At 37.3% G+C, this 16,053-nt stretch overlaps 1 protein-coding gene across 2 annotated transcripts in view; it reads left to right on the top strand.

The window, feature by feature from the left end:
- PDE7A (phosphodiesterase 7A) overlaps positions 1–16,053 on the top strand; it is a 44,142-nt gene that overhangs the window by 22,161 nt on the left and 5,928 nt on the right. For both annotated transcript variants that reach the window (XM_032222788.1, XM_032222787.1), the window contains 8 exons: positions 1,911–2,062; positions 2,921–2,984; positions 4,937–5,032; positions 7,048–7,148; positions 7,692–7,823; positions 9,423–9,514; positions 10,765–10,909; positions 14,701–14,797. In XM_032222788.1, coding sequence (XP_032078679.1) covers positions 1,911–2,062; positions 2,921–2,984; positions 4,937–5,032; positions 7,048–7,148; positions 7,692–7,823; positions 9,423–9,514; positions 10,765–10,909; positions 14,701–14,797 — 879 coding nt within the window. The remainder of the gene's footprint in view (positions 1–1,910; positions 2,063–2,920; positions 2,985–4,936; positions 5,033–7,047; positions 7,149–7,691; positions 7,824–9,422; positions 9,515–10,764; positions 10,910–14,700; positions 14,798–16,053) is intronic.

Raw genomic sequence — 16,053 nt, 5'->3', positions numbered from 1 at the left:
TGGCTTCTTTAAAGAGGTGAATTTTTTGGGGGGAAGTGTCAGGATTTCTCTTTAAAGTGCTATTGGAAAAGGAATGTGAACTTATCTTGTGAAGATACCTGTCTTGCTTGCAATTAATGTCTTTATTTACAGGATTATGCTTTTGATATCCAAGCCACTATACAGTGTTTGATGAGTGTATTTATTTTGAGGTGTAAGAGTTTGATATATTGGATGAAAAATACCTCAATTTTTCTTAAGAATGGTAATTTTATATTTATTTTGTATTCACTTCTATTTTGCCTTTCTTTGAAAGAACTGATTGAATACAATTAAATGTGGTATAGGATAATGTATGTCATGGGGTTAAATTATTTGGCAAGAAACTTAATTCATGGAACTTAAAAATAGTACATATATTCCTCATTTAGCAACTGCCTTGTTCATCTGCAGTTACTACTGTAGTGAAAAAGTAACTTTATGACCAAGCTTTGCATTTGCAGCCTTCACAAGTCTGTAAAGCAAAGGAAAGCAGAGGTAAGATCATAAATTGCTTTGGATAGATCATAAATTTAATAAACACATTCGCTGTTTCACGTATCAATTATTTTATGACTTAGTTGTTAGTCTCAATTATGGTAGCTAAATGAGAGCTACCTCTAGTTTCCCTCCACTTCCCCCAGTTTTATTTACGAAGTCACCATTTATCATTTTATTCAGGCAACATAAGAAGATTATGGCTTTGTGAATGGCTAGTTCCTAAAAGTGTTGTGGCCCAATTTCTCATGTCTGAAAAATGCAAGAAAAATTTGGGTATTATTACTTTTATGTTGCAGAAGTATCACAACAAGCTTAGTGATATCTGAAAATAAGAGCTTAAAGATCTTAACAGCTAGATACTCTTTATTTCATTAGTATCAGGAATGTTTTTGTTTTCAAGGCTGCAGTGGGTATAAAACTCACAAATAAATTTAGGAATACAAATAGAAAATGCAAGATGTCCATTTTAGAAATAAGGGTTTTCTATGGCTGAATCTTTTTGCAGATAATAAAACTGCCAGATTACACAGGGTTATGCCTAAGTTTTATTGTGTGAATTCTAAACTATCAAGGTTGTTGGCCGAGTATGTCGTTAATGTTTGTTATTGTGTGGCCAAGCTTAAGGTTATTTTCAGAACTTAGTCTGAACCATTGTTCTTATAAGGTTTAGGATTAGTCCACTCACAGTAATTAAACAGCAATAGTTTATCCACTAAAAGCCTTGGAATGTATCCATTCACTGTAGATTTCAAGCAATAAATAGGGTTTTATACATTTATGTTAATAGCATCATTACAGTTGAATGACAATTATAGCATAAAGTGATCTAGATATCTAAATAATACTCTCTATTGCTTTGTCCTGTTTGGGATTTAAATGCTGCACCTTAAAATCCATCAAGTAAAATTTGCTCATGAAAGACATGTTCCTGACACTTTGCTAATTAGACTGGGAGTTAAAGGCTGCTTGCATTAGTTCCTTCCTGAAAATCTGATCCATATGTACTTTGAACGGCTGGCAAGGGAATGCTGAAGAAGAGAAAATTTCCTTTCCCTAGATATAAATAGGTTATTTTACAGTCAAACCCTAACTATTCTTCATTATTCTATATTGCGTTTTCTTTTTTTTTTAATAAATGAGATGACTTATCTGATCACCAAACAAAATCAAAATAGTTAAGTCCAGATGAGAACTTTCGATCCACCAGTTCTCATCAGTCCCAGTCAGTCTGACCAGGGGTCAGCAATGATGAAAATTAACATCTTGGGGGGGGGGCAGAAATATATGTTTGGCTGTTCTTCCTTAAATAAATATTGTCCTTATAGATTCAGCTTTTGAAGTTTTAGAAAAGGATTTTACAACTTAAATCTTACTATTTCCCTCCCGTATAGCAAATTCTGAATTTGAAGTTTCTGTGTCTGCAAGAAATATCCGAAGGTTACTGAGTTTCCAGCGGTACTTGAGATCTTCCCGTTTCTTCCGTGGTATTACTCTTCCAAATTCTTCAAACATTTTAGACGATGATTACAATGGACAAGCTAAGGTTTGTTTTTGCAGCTATCTTGTAACATTGCTCTAAAAGAAATAGTAATTTTTATTAAGGTATGCAAATAAATAAACAATTTTTGTTAACAGTTGATAATGTATCTGTTCCAGACTTGTAGAAGTGAAATTTCTGCTTATCTTCTCCCTCTGCAATTTGCCAGCTTTCATCAATTTATATAATATGCATTGTAATAAAAAAAAAATCTATAATTAAAAACAAGTAACCATAACTAAAACACTGAAAGTCAGCACTAACAACAAGTCAATGTAATAAAATATGCATAATGCATAAACTTAGGAGAAAACTGTCCAGAAAATCATGTTTAAGTATTTTCCTGAAGACCACCAAGGATCATTGGCTTGATTGCTGTTAGGCTATTGCAAAGGACACCCTCTGCAACAAAAGCAGGACCTTCGCCTTCTAGCTGTGCCTAGAAAAGTATCCACATAAAAATAGATCTAACTAGGTGGCGCATGGAAAGCAGTAGGCAAAAGCTTTGTCCATAGTAAGGTTTAGATGAGTTTGCTTTGTTTTAGAAATAGTTGATCATTTTAATATTGGTCTACTTAGGTTAAAAAAAAAGATATTTTGCTTTCATGAAAGAAAGCTGTTGGTGTAAGAAGGCAGTTGCAATTCTGCTGATCTATTAGTGAAGAATATGATTTGTTCTAGAACTTCTCAAGTCAAAACAATGATGTGGTCTCAGACTAGGCATATTGTTGCTTTTCTGATTACTATTCCTTTCAGAATCTGTATAGATAAATAACATTGCAGTAAGAATTATTCAGATATATAGCATTTGGAAAGAAGTGGTTTTTATTCGCAAATAAAATGTTGTTTTCTTTTGCTTTTCAGTGTATGCTAGAAAAAGTTGGGAACTGGAATTTTGATATCTTCCTTTTTGACAGGCTAACAAACGGTAAGATTCCATTTGTTACTTTAAAGATACTACTATAAAAACTGAGCAATTGCTGTATTTGCACTTAAACTCATTTAGATTGTTGGGCTACCAAAATAAATTGACTAATATTCTACTTCTTTCAGACATGAAATCAGGTAGCCTGGTAAGTTAAGTATTGAGCTTATAGAGTTGAAAATAAATTTTCTCTTTAAACTCATGTTGGCATTTTTCAGTTCACATGTAGGGTTGATAAGGGAGCATGTATACATGATTGTCTCCATGTCCTTGTGTGGGACAGGCTGTTGAAAAGGTGTTCATATGCACAATGGGAAAATGCTAAGAGAGTTTAAAAGCATATTCAGCTTAAAATTTATAAAATAATTTAATAGGCTGTTAAGTTAAAGGGAAGTCTAGAGAGTGTGTTCATAGCTCCAGTTATGCTTTAGCCTAATAAGTACAGGAATATCTCTCTAGGGATTTTATAGTAAGAAGTCTGTGGCTCAAGAAACTTGAAATGGCTAGTTCCTTCACTTTTTAAAATTCTGATCCCGTATTAAGGCAATCATGTATTAAGGATTGTGCAGAATGCGGTAAGGCAGAATTTAAGCTTGCATTCAGATTTACAGATGAACTACTTTGTACAAATATATTGTTTGCTTTATGCAGGATGTTCTGTATCAGTGATTTTCAAAGTTGGCAACTTTGCAACTTTGCAACTTTAAGATGTATAGACTTCAAATTCCCATTGGCTAAAGTGATCAACCAGTAATTCAGCCAATAAACAAATTGGTATGGGTGAATTCTGAATAAGTGGTTGGAATAGATATTTTTGGAAAAGTAGCAAATATGTGTAGGGGACTTCCTGTTTTGTGGTTGGTGAATAAATAAGTAAACTCTTTAACTATTGAGAGAGGAATCAGATAGAACTTCCAATTTCATCCTTGAAGGTAATTAATAATTTACAATCATTTGTAAGCTAGACTAATTCCCCTTTTATACTTGAGATAACAGGGAAGAATATTTTTCCATCACATTTTTAATTTGTTTCAATATTTCCTAATTTTATTTTGCTAACTGGACAAAAGTCTCACATCAAGTTAACTGCTAATTCACCTGGTTTAGTATTAGTGACAGGTAGTCCTTGATGTACAACAATTCACTTAGTTACAATGGCACTGAAAAATGTGATTTTTGACCTTTTTCACACAACTGTTGTAGCATTTCCATGATCATGTGATCAAAATTTAGATGCTTGACAACTGGCATGTATTTATGACGGCTGCAGTGTCCTGGGGTCATACAAACATTGTTTGCGACCTTCTGACAAGCAGTCAATGGAGAAGCTCAGTGGTGGGTTCCTACTGATTCGGCCCCGTTCGGCTGAGCCGGTAGTGGTATGGTGGCCTGGGTCGCTGGAACCAGCAACGGCCCAAGCCTGCCATGCCCCTGAACCGGTTCCCCGGTCTCTTTTGCCGTCGCCGGCATGTTTCTGCGCATGCAGAACTGTTTTCAGTCAATTGCCCATGTGCAGCAACATGTGGCATGCGTGCGAACAAAGCGACCTTCAAAACTGGCTTCCAATAGCAGAATTAATGGTGAATGCAGAAGTGAAATTGAAAATTGTGGTCACATGATTATTGTCATGGTGAGTCACTCAATGTGGTTTTTTGTCTAGCGACTGCAGCACATAACAACAGAGCTGCCCATCCCAGTTATGGTTGGTAAACAAGGGCTATCTGTAAAGGGATTGTTGAAAATTAATGGATTCTTTTTATAGTACGGGGTGATAGATTTCTGAATCACTAGCTGATATAAAAGCACTAAAAATTAGAAGTCTTAATTAAAACATTGAGAACTATATTCTAGTTACAGATACAAAGAAGAAATATGTGTGTTGTATAATAGAATTGTTTAAACAGACTTGTCTACTTCCTATTAAACATGGTTTCTTTGTGTATGTATTTTTTTAGGAAACAGTTTGGTGACATTAACTTTTCACCTGTTTAATCTTCATGGACTTATAGAATACTTCCAACTAGATACAATGAAGCTGCGCAGATTTTTAGGTAAAAACTTCCTAAGTTCCAACATTCCCATTAAGTGTTTTCTTTAAATGCATTTCATTAATTTGCGGCAATCCTTTTTAATAAAATGAGAAAAGTATCTATATTGTGGATTGATAACTCTGTGTGAATATTGTCCAACTTGAGAAAAGAAAAAAAAATACCTATGAAAATAGGGAAACTAAACAAAAAAATTAGATGATTGTGTAATCCTGGATATTTCTATATAGTGATTTCCTAGGTGTGTCGCAATATATTTGGCAGATTTTACAGGTAAATTCATCCTATGAAGATAAAAAAATGTTTTTTTTAAAAGTAGTTTGCAAAATATTAATGAGGAATTGGAAGACCTTGTCATAGTGGTTGTTAATAACGCTGGCAAGTACCTAGATTACCTCTCTTCTGCCTTAATTGCAGAGCAATTCAAATAACTGCAGGTACATTAAGGTGACCAGCATTTTCCAGTACTGTAATATTGAAGAAGTGATTAGAAAAACAGTAAAACCCACAACTGAAGAAATTCTGGATGTTTTGTAGCACTTGTGCTAAATAGTACAAAATGAAACACTTTGCTAGAAAGCCTCTGTGGTAATGTTGCACTTAAATCTGCATATAAATGTATGTTGTATACTGGCATCCTCTGGTAAATTAGTCACTGAAAAATGCAGGATTATACAAGTCAAATAAATTACGCAAAAACTTCCTTGAGGTAGATACTGTACTGAGTGACTACATGAAACATTTGCAGCAATATGGAAACAGCTGTTTTTTTACTGTCTTCTGGGATATAGCTTGTCTTTTTGAATACGTTGAGATTTCCTGATAATCTCTTGTCTGAAGGTTTAACCATGGCTCACTGTGCTTGGTTTTGGTTAGATGCCAAGTATAGCAAAACAATACATTCGTGATTATAACAAGTTAAAAATCTGTTTTGGGCATTTATTGTCAGTATGCATTAGGGGTGGGTTCCTGCCAGTTCTAACCTCTTCTATAGAAGAGGTTCCACAAATCTACAGTGCCGTTTAGAACCGGTTCCAGCTCCCTTCCCCCGCCCGTCAGCATATCATCAAGATGAAGAGCGAGAGAAGGAATTCTGGGAGTTGAAGTCCACAAGTCTTAAAGCTGTCAAGTTTGGACACCTCTGGGGTTTTTTCCCCTAAAGGATTAGGGGTGCAAGGGTCTTGTAACTTGACAGCTTTAAGACTTGCGTGCTTCAAATGCCAGAGTTTCTGAGCCAACATTTTGGTTGCTAAGCAAGAGCATTGTTAAGTGAGTTTCACCACATTTTACAAGTTGGCTACGCCTACCCGGTCACATGGCTGGCAAGCCACTCCCACCCGGTCACATGGCCAGCAAGCCATTCCCACAGCCACACCTACAGAAGAGGTTCTAAAAATTTTTGAAATCCACCACTAGTATGCAGCCCCTGAATGTGACATTATTTTCCTCTAACTCCTCTCCCCCCTCCAATGAAATGTTCTGTGGTTCATAACTTGCTGTAAGGAGAAAAAACTGCTTGCTTTTATGGGCATAAAGTCAATGGAGCAGCATTTCTAATAATCAGTATTCATTTTAGCTTGGATATTATCATTTTAGATTGATATTGGCAATGCTTTTCTGAATTTTCTGCTGTTCAGTTTTATTTAGACAGTATTGGAGTTTTTCATGTTTATGTCTACAACAGTCAATAGCTAGTGATATTTAAAATCATTGCCATATTTATTACAGGCTTAGAAACATTAATATGCCAGGCAATTTCCTAATTTTTTTCCAATTTGAATTTTTAAAATGAATAGAAATCTTATTTTCTAGAGATGGCAAGCATGTTTAGAAATCTCTGAAAGTTTTAAAGGTTGCCTTCATTTGAATTTTTCTGCTAAACCATTGTTGAAGTTTATCACATTTTATATTATATCTATTGTCATTTTAATTGATATGAATCAAGAACAGAAGGGAATATTTTGGGGTTATGTCTTTCTTCTTTTCCTCCACACATTAATACTTACTTTCACTCGTAGTAATGGTTCAAGAAGATTATCACAGCCACAACCCATACCACAATGCAGTTCATGCTGCTGATGTGACTCAGGCCATGCACTGTTATTTAAACGAACCCAAGGTAAAAGAAAAAACAGTCCTGTCATTAATTATTTTAATGTATTTATAACATTTTGTAATTGCTATTACAAAAGAAATTGATGACTAGTGGCAGTAGTAACATTAAGAAAAAGATAATATAGACTTTAATTGGTTTTTTTAAAGAGCTTGTTTTATGTCATAGATTATTTTTTATATAATTTCCTGCAGATATATTGAGTATAGTGGTTGGAGTTTTTGGAGTATTTTCAGTACAAATTGGGAGGGATCCAATTGGGAAAAGTTCTTGTAATACTTTTGAAACTTTTAAGAATGTCGAAATCAGGATTGTATCAATTATGGGAGATTGAATATTTGTAAAGAAAAAAACTAACCAATACTTATTGTTTCAATATTACTAGCCCTAGAATTAAAAAAAAAACACCAAAGAATTCTGTGAACTAACTAAAATGCAATCAAAGTGAGAAATAACTTGATGCCATAGTTAAACTGTTGGAAATGGTAGCCACATTTTTGGGAAGTATCAGTAATAGATATTCATATGGTCATAATTTATATATTGCAGCTTTTCCAATCTCTAACTCCATGGGATATTCTGCTCAGTTTAATTGCAGCTGCCACTCATGATTTGGATCATCCAGGTGTTAATCAGCCTTTTCTTATTAAAACAAACCATTATTTAGCAACTTTATACAAGGTAAGTAGAAGATGAAGACTTCTGTCTTTTAATGGGATCTGACTAGCAGTGATTGATCAGGAAAAGAATCTTGACGCCATAGTACACAGCTTGAAGAAAATGTCAAATCAGCAGGCAGTTGCTATTAAAAAAAAAGCAGTCCGTGTTTGGAATTATTAGGAAGGGAGCTGAAAATAGAACTGTGGATATAATGCTACCCTTAAAAATTACATTGAGGTTGCACTTGTTTTATATAATTTTGATTATTTCATCTTATGAGGTAATGTATAGTTTTAATCACTGCATCTTAAGAAAAAGTGCAAAAAAGAGCAACCAAAGTAATTAATAAGAGTCACGGTGGCACAGTGGTTAGAGTGCAGTACCGCAGGCTAATACTGCCGGCTGCCTAAAATTTGGCAGTTCATATCTCCCCAGGTTCAAGGTTGACTAAGCCTTCCCTCCTTCTGAGGTGAGTAAAATGAGGACCCAGATTGTTGGGGGCAATATGCTGACTCTGTAAACCGCTTAGAGAGTGTTGTAAAGCACTGTAAAGCAGTATATAAGTCTAAGTGCTAATGTTAGAGTAGCACAGTGCAAGAAAAAAATTACGGCCGTTCAGCGTGGAATATAAAGATGAAGGGGAGATACGATAAAAAATACATAAAATCATCATGGCATAGTTAACATGAAGAGAAAGAACATTTTCTCATTCAATGTTAGAAGCCAAGACTATATACTGAAACCAAATGCAGGGATATTGGACTGACAGAAGGAGTTTGTGACACCTATTTTTAAAACCAGCCCATTTTGATGGTTTTAAAAGTAGCCTGGATAGATTTATGGAGAAACAATATTGTCAGTAGCTATTAATACTGATGAATGTTTATTACTCTTGAATCAAGGGCAGCATGTGTTACCTACTGTTAATTGGGAGAGGGGAGGAGGTGTGTTTCATACAGTCCATGGTTGGTGATACAGAATGCTGAAGTGGATCAACTTATGAACTGATCTAATAACCTTTTTATGTTCTATTCAAAAGAATTAAAGCGTTTAATAAAGTGTGTAAAGAATTCACGATACACTTTTTTAAAAAAGAAATGATCATTTCTGTGGATTTTTTTTTTTTAATCCAAGTACAAAAAATAGCGCCTGAAAGTTCTGGCACAAGGTGATAGTAGCAGATATATAATCAGTCTGGCTACTTAAAAAAAAAATCCCTACTTAAATAAAATAGTCTTTATTATTATTCGAAAGTGGGCAGAGAAGATGTTTTGGTAATCCTAACGATCTTGCATCTGAACAGTTGCCTGCCTTTTCAGCTATTAGCAAAACCCAGGAAAGCATGTTTACACTGGAATAAAGCATGCTCTGGTTCTTATCTGGGCTATGGGAGAAATGCTATTCTTCAAGTTAAAAATCAGCTGAATAATTGAGTAATTGGTGACGCCAATAAAGAGAAGTCAGGAAAGAAATGTGTGGTTGATAAAAATGGCTGATTTATCCTGGAAAATTAATAGGATTGTGTTCCCTTCTTTAAAAATCAGTATAATATGTTGCGTGTTATATGTAGCTCAGGATTCAAAGAATGTATAATACCAATAATCTTTTATTTAATTTCAGAATACCTCAGTATTAGAAAATCACCACTGGCGATCTGCAGTGGGGTTATTGAGAGAGTCTGGATTATTTGCACATATGTCACTAGAAAGCAGGTATTTATCAGATTTGCAAAAAAACGTAATTTTTACAGAATGGAGAATACATTACAGAATAAATGATTTAAAATGGATAATATTGTAATAAAAGGTAGTTGTACTTTTAAAAAAAATGCATTATAATTCCGAATGCAATTTTACATTCCCATAAATAAGGCTAAATGCAGGTGACTTTCACAACACTCTCATTCAGAGTGTTCAAATTTGCATTGAATTAATGGTACTTAGGACTGAGTTCCCAAAAGTTTCAGCTGTCACAACATCCTTCTAGTCACATGATCACAGTTCAGTTGCTTAGCAACTCATTTGCAAGTACAATGTCCCATGATCATGTGACTGCCATCTGTAAATTTTAGTGCTTGCTTTGCACAAGCAGAGTCAATGGAGAAATTGGCATAAGGTCACAAATGCTTGATTATCATGTGGGATGTGCGTGGCAGTGGCAACCAAAAGTGCTGGAACTGCTGTTGCTAAATGGTGTGATCATGTGATGTTACACTTGAAACACCCAATTCCAGTCCCAATTGCTATTGTTAACAGAGGACTATCTAAGAAAAATGAATGAACAATAATTCTTGATTCATGGTACTTTCATCTATACTACCATTGTTTTTAATGATGTAGAAAGTTATAGTCTAAATATCTAGATAATTTGGATTAACTTTCCCAAACTGCATTGCTAATCCCAAACATTTGGAAGGCACCTATAGATAGACAGAACTTGATTGATCAATAGAATACAATCAGTAAAAATGAACAACACAAGACTGTCCCCCAATAAAAAGAATTATTAGCAACCAAAGCTTACATGTAATACAGCAAAATCTTACTACTTTAGAGAAATAGATTTACCTTGATTATTTAACAAAGAGTACAGATAAAGCTTCAAGAGTGCCCTGGAAATTTAAATAAAAGAGAGGTAATCAAGTGGTGGCATATATTCCTGTAGAACAGGCAATGTAGAAGAACCTGGGCTGTGGTTTCTGTGGCACACATCACAATGGCAGTATCCGGTTTCCTATATTTTTCTTCAAAGACAGTGTGTGTGTGTGTGGGGGGGGTGAGGGTGGGCTTGAATGCACCTAGGGATCTGAGTTACATTTTTGAATTACTAAATTTAAATTCCATGTTTTTCAAACATAGCAAATTTATAATCAGTGTTGAGCTGAATATTGTGTAATGATTCATGTTTGCGTTTACCTACTAATTATTGCTTTGGATTTTTTTCCTATTATCTCCAATTTCAGGCAGCTGATGGAAAGCCAAATAGGGGCATTGATTCTCGCCACTGATATTAGCCGTCAGAATGAATATCTATCCCTGTTTCGTACCCATTTGGACAAAGAAGACTTATGCTTATTAGAGGAAGATCATCGGCATCTTGTCCTTCAGGTAATTTGCATGAATCTTAGATGGAAAAGAAATTATGGTAAACAGTATTCTTGTAATATATGGTTTGAAAAAGTCCTGATTCTTTACTTAAAAGTTTTTATAAAAATACAGTTTCCTGGGGCTGAAAGTTAAGGTCTCTTATTTGTTCCTATTGCAAATATAATACAACCAGGGACGTGCAGTCACTAGAGGCAAGGGAGGCGGGGCCTCACCAGTCTCCTGAGGGAAAGGAAAGAATTTTAAATAATTTTAAAAAAATAATTAAAGCTAGGGTAGTTGCTACCAGATTTCAAGTCACAGTGGCTTGGTGTCTGCTCTCAGTGTTAACTATAGGAGGAGGCCAGAGAACTCGGGGCCTCCTTTGCATAAGGAATTTTTCGCTTTTTAAAAGTTAAGAAAGGGTTAAAAAGCAAAAACTTTCATATGCAAAGGAGACACTGATTCTCCTGCCTCCTGATTGGGGAGCAGAGAATCATGCCTTATGAGCACGCTTACATTGAGCATGCTTACGTTGGGCGGACAAGAGGAGAGTTGAGAGAGTTTCCACAGCTGGAAAAGATATGGATCGGACGGAGGGAGGGGGGGGAATTCAAATTTATTGTAATTTAATTTGTAATTTTTTTTATTGTGAGGAGTGTGTGTGTGTGTGTTTCTTCACAGCGGTGGAGGCGGGGGTCAAGGCGGCGGAGCGTGGAGGCGGCAGGGACGTTCTCGCCGCTGTGTCACAACAGGCCAGGCATATCGTGTTTATGTCCGCCATAAACGCGAGACACCTGGCCTGTTGGACACAGTGGTGGCGGGAGGAGGAATGGGCTGGGTGGGCTGGCTGGCTGGGGAGGGGGGAGCCCTTTAAAGCCCTGCTGCCGCGTCTTCCCAGCAAGACTTCCTTTCGGTTCGCGGTTTCCCTTGCCTGCCTTAACCAAAGCTTGGCACCCTGCCTCTGCTTTCGCTCTCCCTCCCTCAGCTGTGCAGCAGCGTCGGCGGCAGCTCTCGGCTTACGGCAGCAGCGTCGCACAGGCTGTGGAAGGAGGAGGAGGAGGAGGGAACCAAAGAGAGGCTTTTACTGGGCCTGCACCCCACAGCCAGGACTGTCCTTGCACCTCAAGCCACATTTCTTCCTGCAAAGCCCTTCGGGCAACCCGAGAGTTCCGCCTGACGCCCAAAGGGCTTTGCAGGAAGAAACGCGGCTTGAGGCGCAAGGACGGTCATGGTTGTGGGGCGCAGGCCCAGTAAAAGCCTCTCTTTGGTTGGATGGATTTGCCTGGCTGGCTTTTTTCTTGAGACAGAGGACAGGAATCACCCCGAAGGGGGCTCCTCCACCCGCCCCCTCCCCTCTCCCCCTCCCCTCTCCCTCTCCCCCTCCTCCAAGTCCCCCCCATCTTCTGCCCCATAATGTTGGGCTCCTTCAGCCAGGGGGCGAGGGGTGCTGGGGACAGCTCCAGCCGCGATGAACGCCTTCGAAGAGCCTTCGCTGGATGGCTTGGATCTCTCGCTGACTCTCCATGAAAGCACCGAGATAGAAACAGCCCTCCTGAGCGGTAGGCAGATGGGGTAGGGGCGCCTCGCCCTCTCCTGGGGAGCCCTGGCCGGGGAAGAACCACCCTCCTCTGGCCCCGGGAGCATCAGGTCAGGAGGTTCCTCCGATGGGTCTCCCCCCCTCCTCCGCCCCCGACCGACTTCCTTTTCTGGGCTTTTTGCAAATGAGCGCCGGACGGAGCCGAATCTCTCTCTCTCTGTGTATGTGTGTATGTGATCGCAGGTTGCCCAATCCAGTTCCTCTCTCCGTAGTTTTGAACCAGGGAGGAACAGAATTGGGCAACCCGAGCTCCGCCTGACGCCCGAAGGGCTTTGCAGGAAGAAATGCAGCTTGAGGCTCTCTTTGGTTCCCTCCTCCTCCTTCCACAGCCTGCGTGACGCTGCCGCCATAGGCTGAGAGCTGCCGCCGCCGCTGCTGCACAGCTGAGGGAGGGAGAGCGAAAGCAGAGGCAGGGCGCCAAGCTTTAGTTAAGGCAGGCAAGGGAAACCACGAGCCGAAAGGAAGTCTTGCTGGGAAGACGCGGCAGCAGGGCTTTAAAGGGCTCCCCTCTCCCCAGCCAGCCAGCCCAGCCAGCCCATTCCTCTCCCTACCACCACTGTGTCCAACAGGCCAAGTTGCTGGGAGGAGAAAGTTTGGGCTGCAGAGCAGAGTTTGAACTGCCGAGTGATGTGCGGTGAGCTTCATGGCCGGTGAGGGTCCCGCTCTATGGTGGACGCAGCGCCGGGGCTTCGGCGGGGCTTTCGAGCTTGCCTCACCAGCCATGAAGCTCACCGCATGTCACTGAATACAACAGTATATGTTTTCCTATTCTGGCAGAACCATTTGATAGAAAGTGATATCTCCTCAATTTCTTGAATGTTCTGAAATTATTAGGCAGATATCAGAAGGAATCTATATTTTTCAAAACAAAAAATGTTGCGATAAGAGTTTTTTAAAAAAGCTTTAACCTTTTTAAAGTAAAATATTGAAGGAAAAAACCAATGCCTTTTCAGTTTTAATGATTTAGCTTAGGTTCAGCTAGGAAGCAGCTACATAGAATCAGAGATCTTGCCACAGTTCCTGTTCTGAATTTAATGCGTTTTACTACAGAAATTGGTTTGGACTTGTACATTTTTTGAACTTGTAAAGGCAAAATAATTTAATTATAAGTTAACAGGCAAGATGGCTGCCTCTTTTTCCTTTCAAATAATATAATTATTACATGATGGCAACATCTGACATTTCAGGTAAGACAATTCAATCAGGTGATATGATTGGTCTCAAAAATGAAGCCTTAAAAGGGTACAATATTTAAAATATTTTAGGGATTGCTATGTTTTATCAAAATAATAAACTAATTTATTATCAGAAGTAATGAAGGTCGATTGAACTGTACTAATGAATGATAATCACTCACATTTATACTATCATTTTCTCCCCCCCCCCCCCCCCCCCCCCCGTTTTCCTTTGAGCCTGTATGATTGAAATTTCTTCCCATAATGTGATAATTCTTTTATTTCCTTTAGTTTCTTAATTTACAATCTTTGGTTCATTTTATCCCATCCTCTCCCAGAAATTGTCTGCCATTGAAATAATGGAACACTGTGTTCCGTTTTAATTACAGGAAGTTCTATTTCAAAGTTTCCTATGTCCATTTTTATTGCAAATAGAATTTCATAGAATTCTATGGAAGGATAGCATTATATCAATTCTCCGCAAAGGATAATATATAAAGTCTCCCTGATGCTTAATTAATAATAATTAAAATGATAGTTATTTAAAACTTGCTGTAAGATGACTTAAGTTATATAATTTTAAGAAGTATGAATATTTCAATAATATTTCATTGTTACATTGATGTTGCACTAATTTCTGCCTTTCATCTTGAATGGATTTCCTTCTCATGTACATATTTGCCATACTCAAATGTAGTTAAATTCAAACTTTATTGTCATTGTACGTGTATACACAATTTACACATACAACGAAATTCATATAACACCCAGAGACCAGGCCCAACACACATAACAATCCCAAACACACCCCCATCCACCAAAAAAAAATTCCCTGCCCCTAAACCACCCAAGCATCCACACAACAGACCAAGTAGTGCTGTTCAATATGTACACTTCATTTAACTCTATGTACCTTATTGATCTAATTACTCATTATCATTTACTTTATCTTTTACTGTTATCTTGATTTTAGGATATTACATGGTAACTGTAAATTTAAGACAAACTAGAACTAAATAATGTGTTTATTTGTTTGCTAGATGGCATTGAAATGTGCTGATATTTGTAATCCCTGTCGGACCTGGGAGCTAAGCAAACAGTGGAGTGAAAAAGTAACTGAAGAATTTTTCAATCAAGGCAAGTAATGAGAAGTGAAGAATTATTACCATAGATTGTGAAACACTGATGGCTGTGGTGATTGCAAAGCAACCTAAGCTATTTGCAAGAGTTTCTATAAAGTTGGAATGGTTTCATTAAATTACTGTTGCTGGGATAATAAATCACTATTTTTTCTAGATCTTTTTTTATTTATTGTTTGGTTATCTCCCATCAGGTCTTTTTCAATCCTAGTGACCATACGTATAGATTTTCCAATCATTCTTTCAAGTCTCCCAATGATGCATTCATTATCATTGTAACTGACAACATCCACCTTGCTGCTAGTCATCCTATTCTTCTCTTTCCTTCTGTCTTTCCTAGCATTAGAGTGTTTTCCAGATAGCTGGATCTTCCATATTGTGTCTAGAGGAGGGTAATTTCAGTTATTTGTTCAAGTCAGAATTGTGGGTTGATTTGTTTGATGATCTATTGATTTGTTTTCTATGATATTCTCAGGAGTTTTCTTCAACACCTAAGTTCAAAGATGTCAATGTTCTTTCTATCCCGTTATTTTTAAAATGCCAACTTTTGCTTCCATAGCGTGTCATAGGGAATATCATGAGTTGCGTGATTCTGATCATTAGAGATATAGAGATTTTGTGGCATTTGAATTTCTTTTCCAAGGCTGATGCTATCCCTATTTCAATATCTTTATTCTCTGTTCTAAAGCTGAGCTAGCTGTTACCATTAGTTTGGTATTCTTTATATTTAATTTCAGTCCATTTTTTTCACTGTCTTCTTTTACCTTTAATATTGAGGCTTGCAAATCCCTTGCATTTTGGGGTATTAGGTTAATGCCATCAGTATAATGTATGTTACATCATGACGCTTCTATGTGATCTGTCCTGCATAATCATGAAAACCATTAATCATTAGTTTAGTTTTTCTATTTTATGCAAAAAGTCTCTAAGGGTTTTTCACTCAACAATAAACATTATGTTTTCTCTCTGAAGAAAGAAGTCACTTTGGCTATCTTGGCAAGTTTCATGTTCATCAATTATTCTGAGTTGTGGACAATGTGAAATTGCACATAAAATAATCTCACTGCAGTCATCATATACACAAATAGAATCTGATGATTCTTTTGCAATTGTTTATCCATCACCCCCAACAGAAAGGCTTGGACTCAATATTATATTAATCTCTTGGAAAAATTTCCTTTCTTTAGATTTTCCTTTATTTTCTTCAGATAGAAGTCATTCCTTTTATACAAAGTTGGAATAGAAATTGATGAA

Source organism: Thamnophis elegans, chromosome 8 (genome assembly GCF_009769535.1).
Source record: "Thamnophis elegans isolate rThaEle1 chromosome 8, rThaEle1.pri, whole genome shotgun sequence".
Classification (NCBI taxonomy): Eukaryota; Metazoa; Chordata; class Lepidosauria; order Squamata; family Colubridae; genus Thamnophis; species Thamnophis elegans.
The sequence above is the reverse complement of the archived record's forward strand: the minus strand, read 5'-3'. Positions and strand labels throughout refer to the sequence as shown.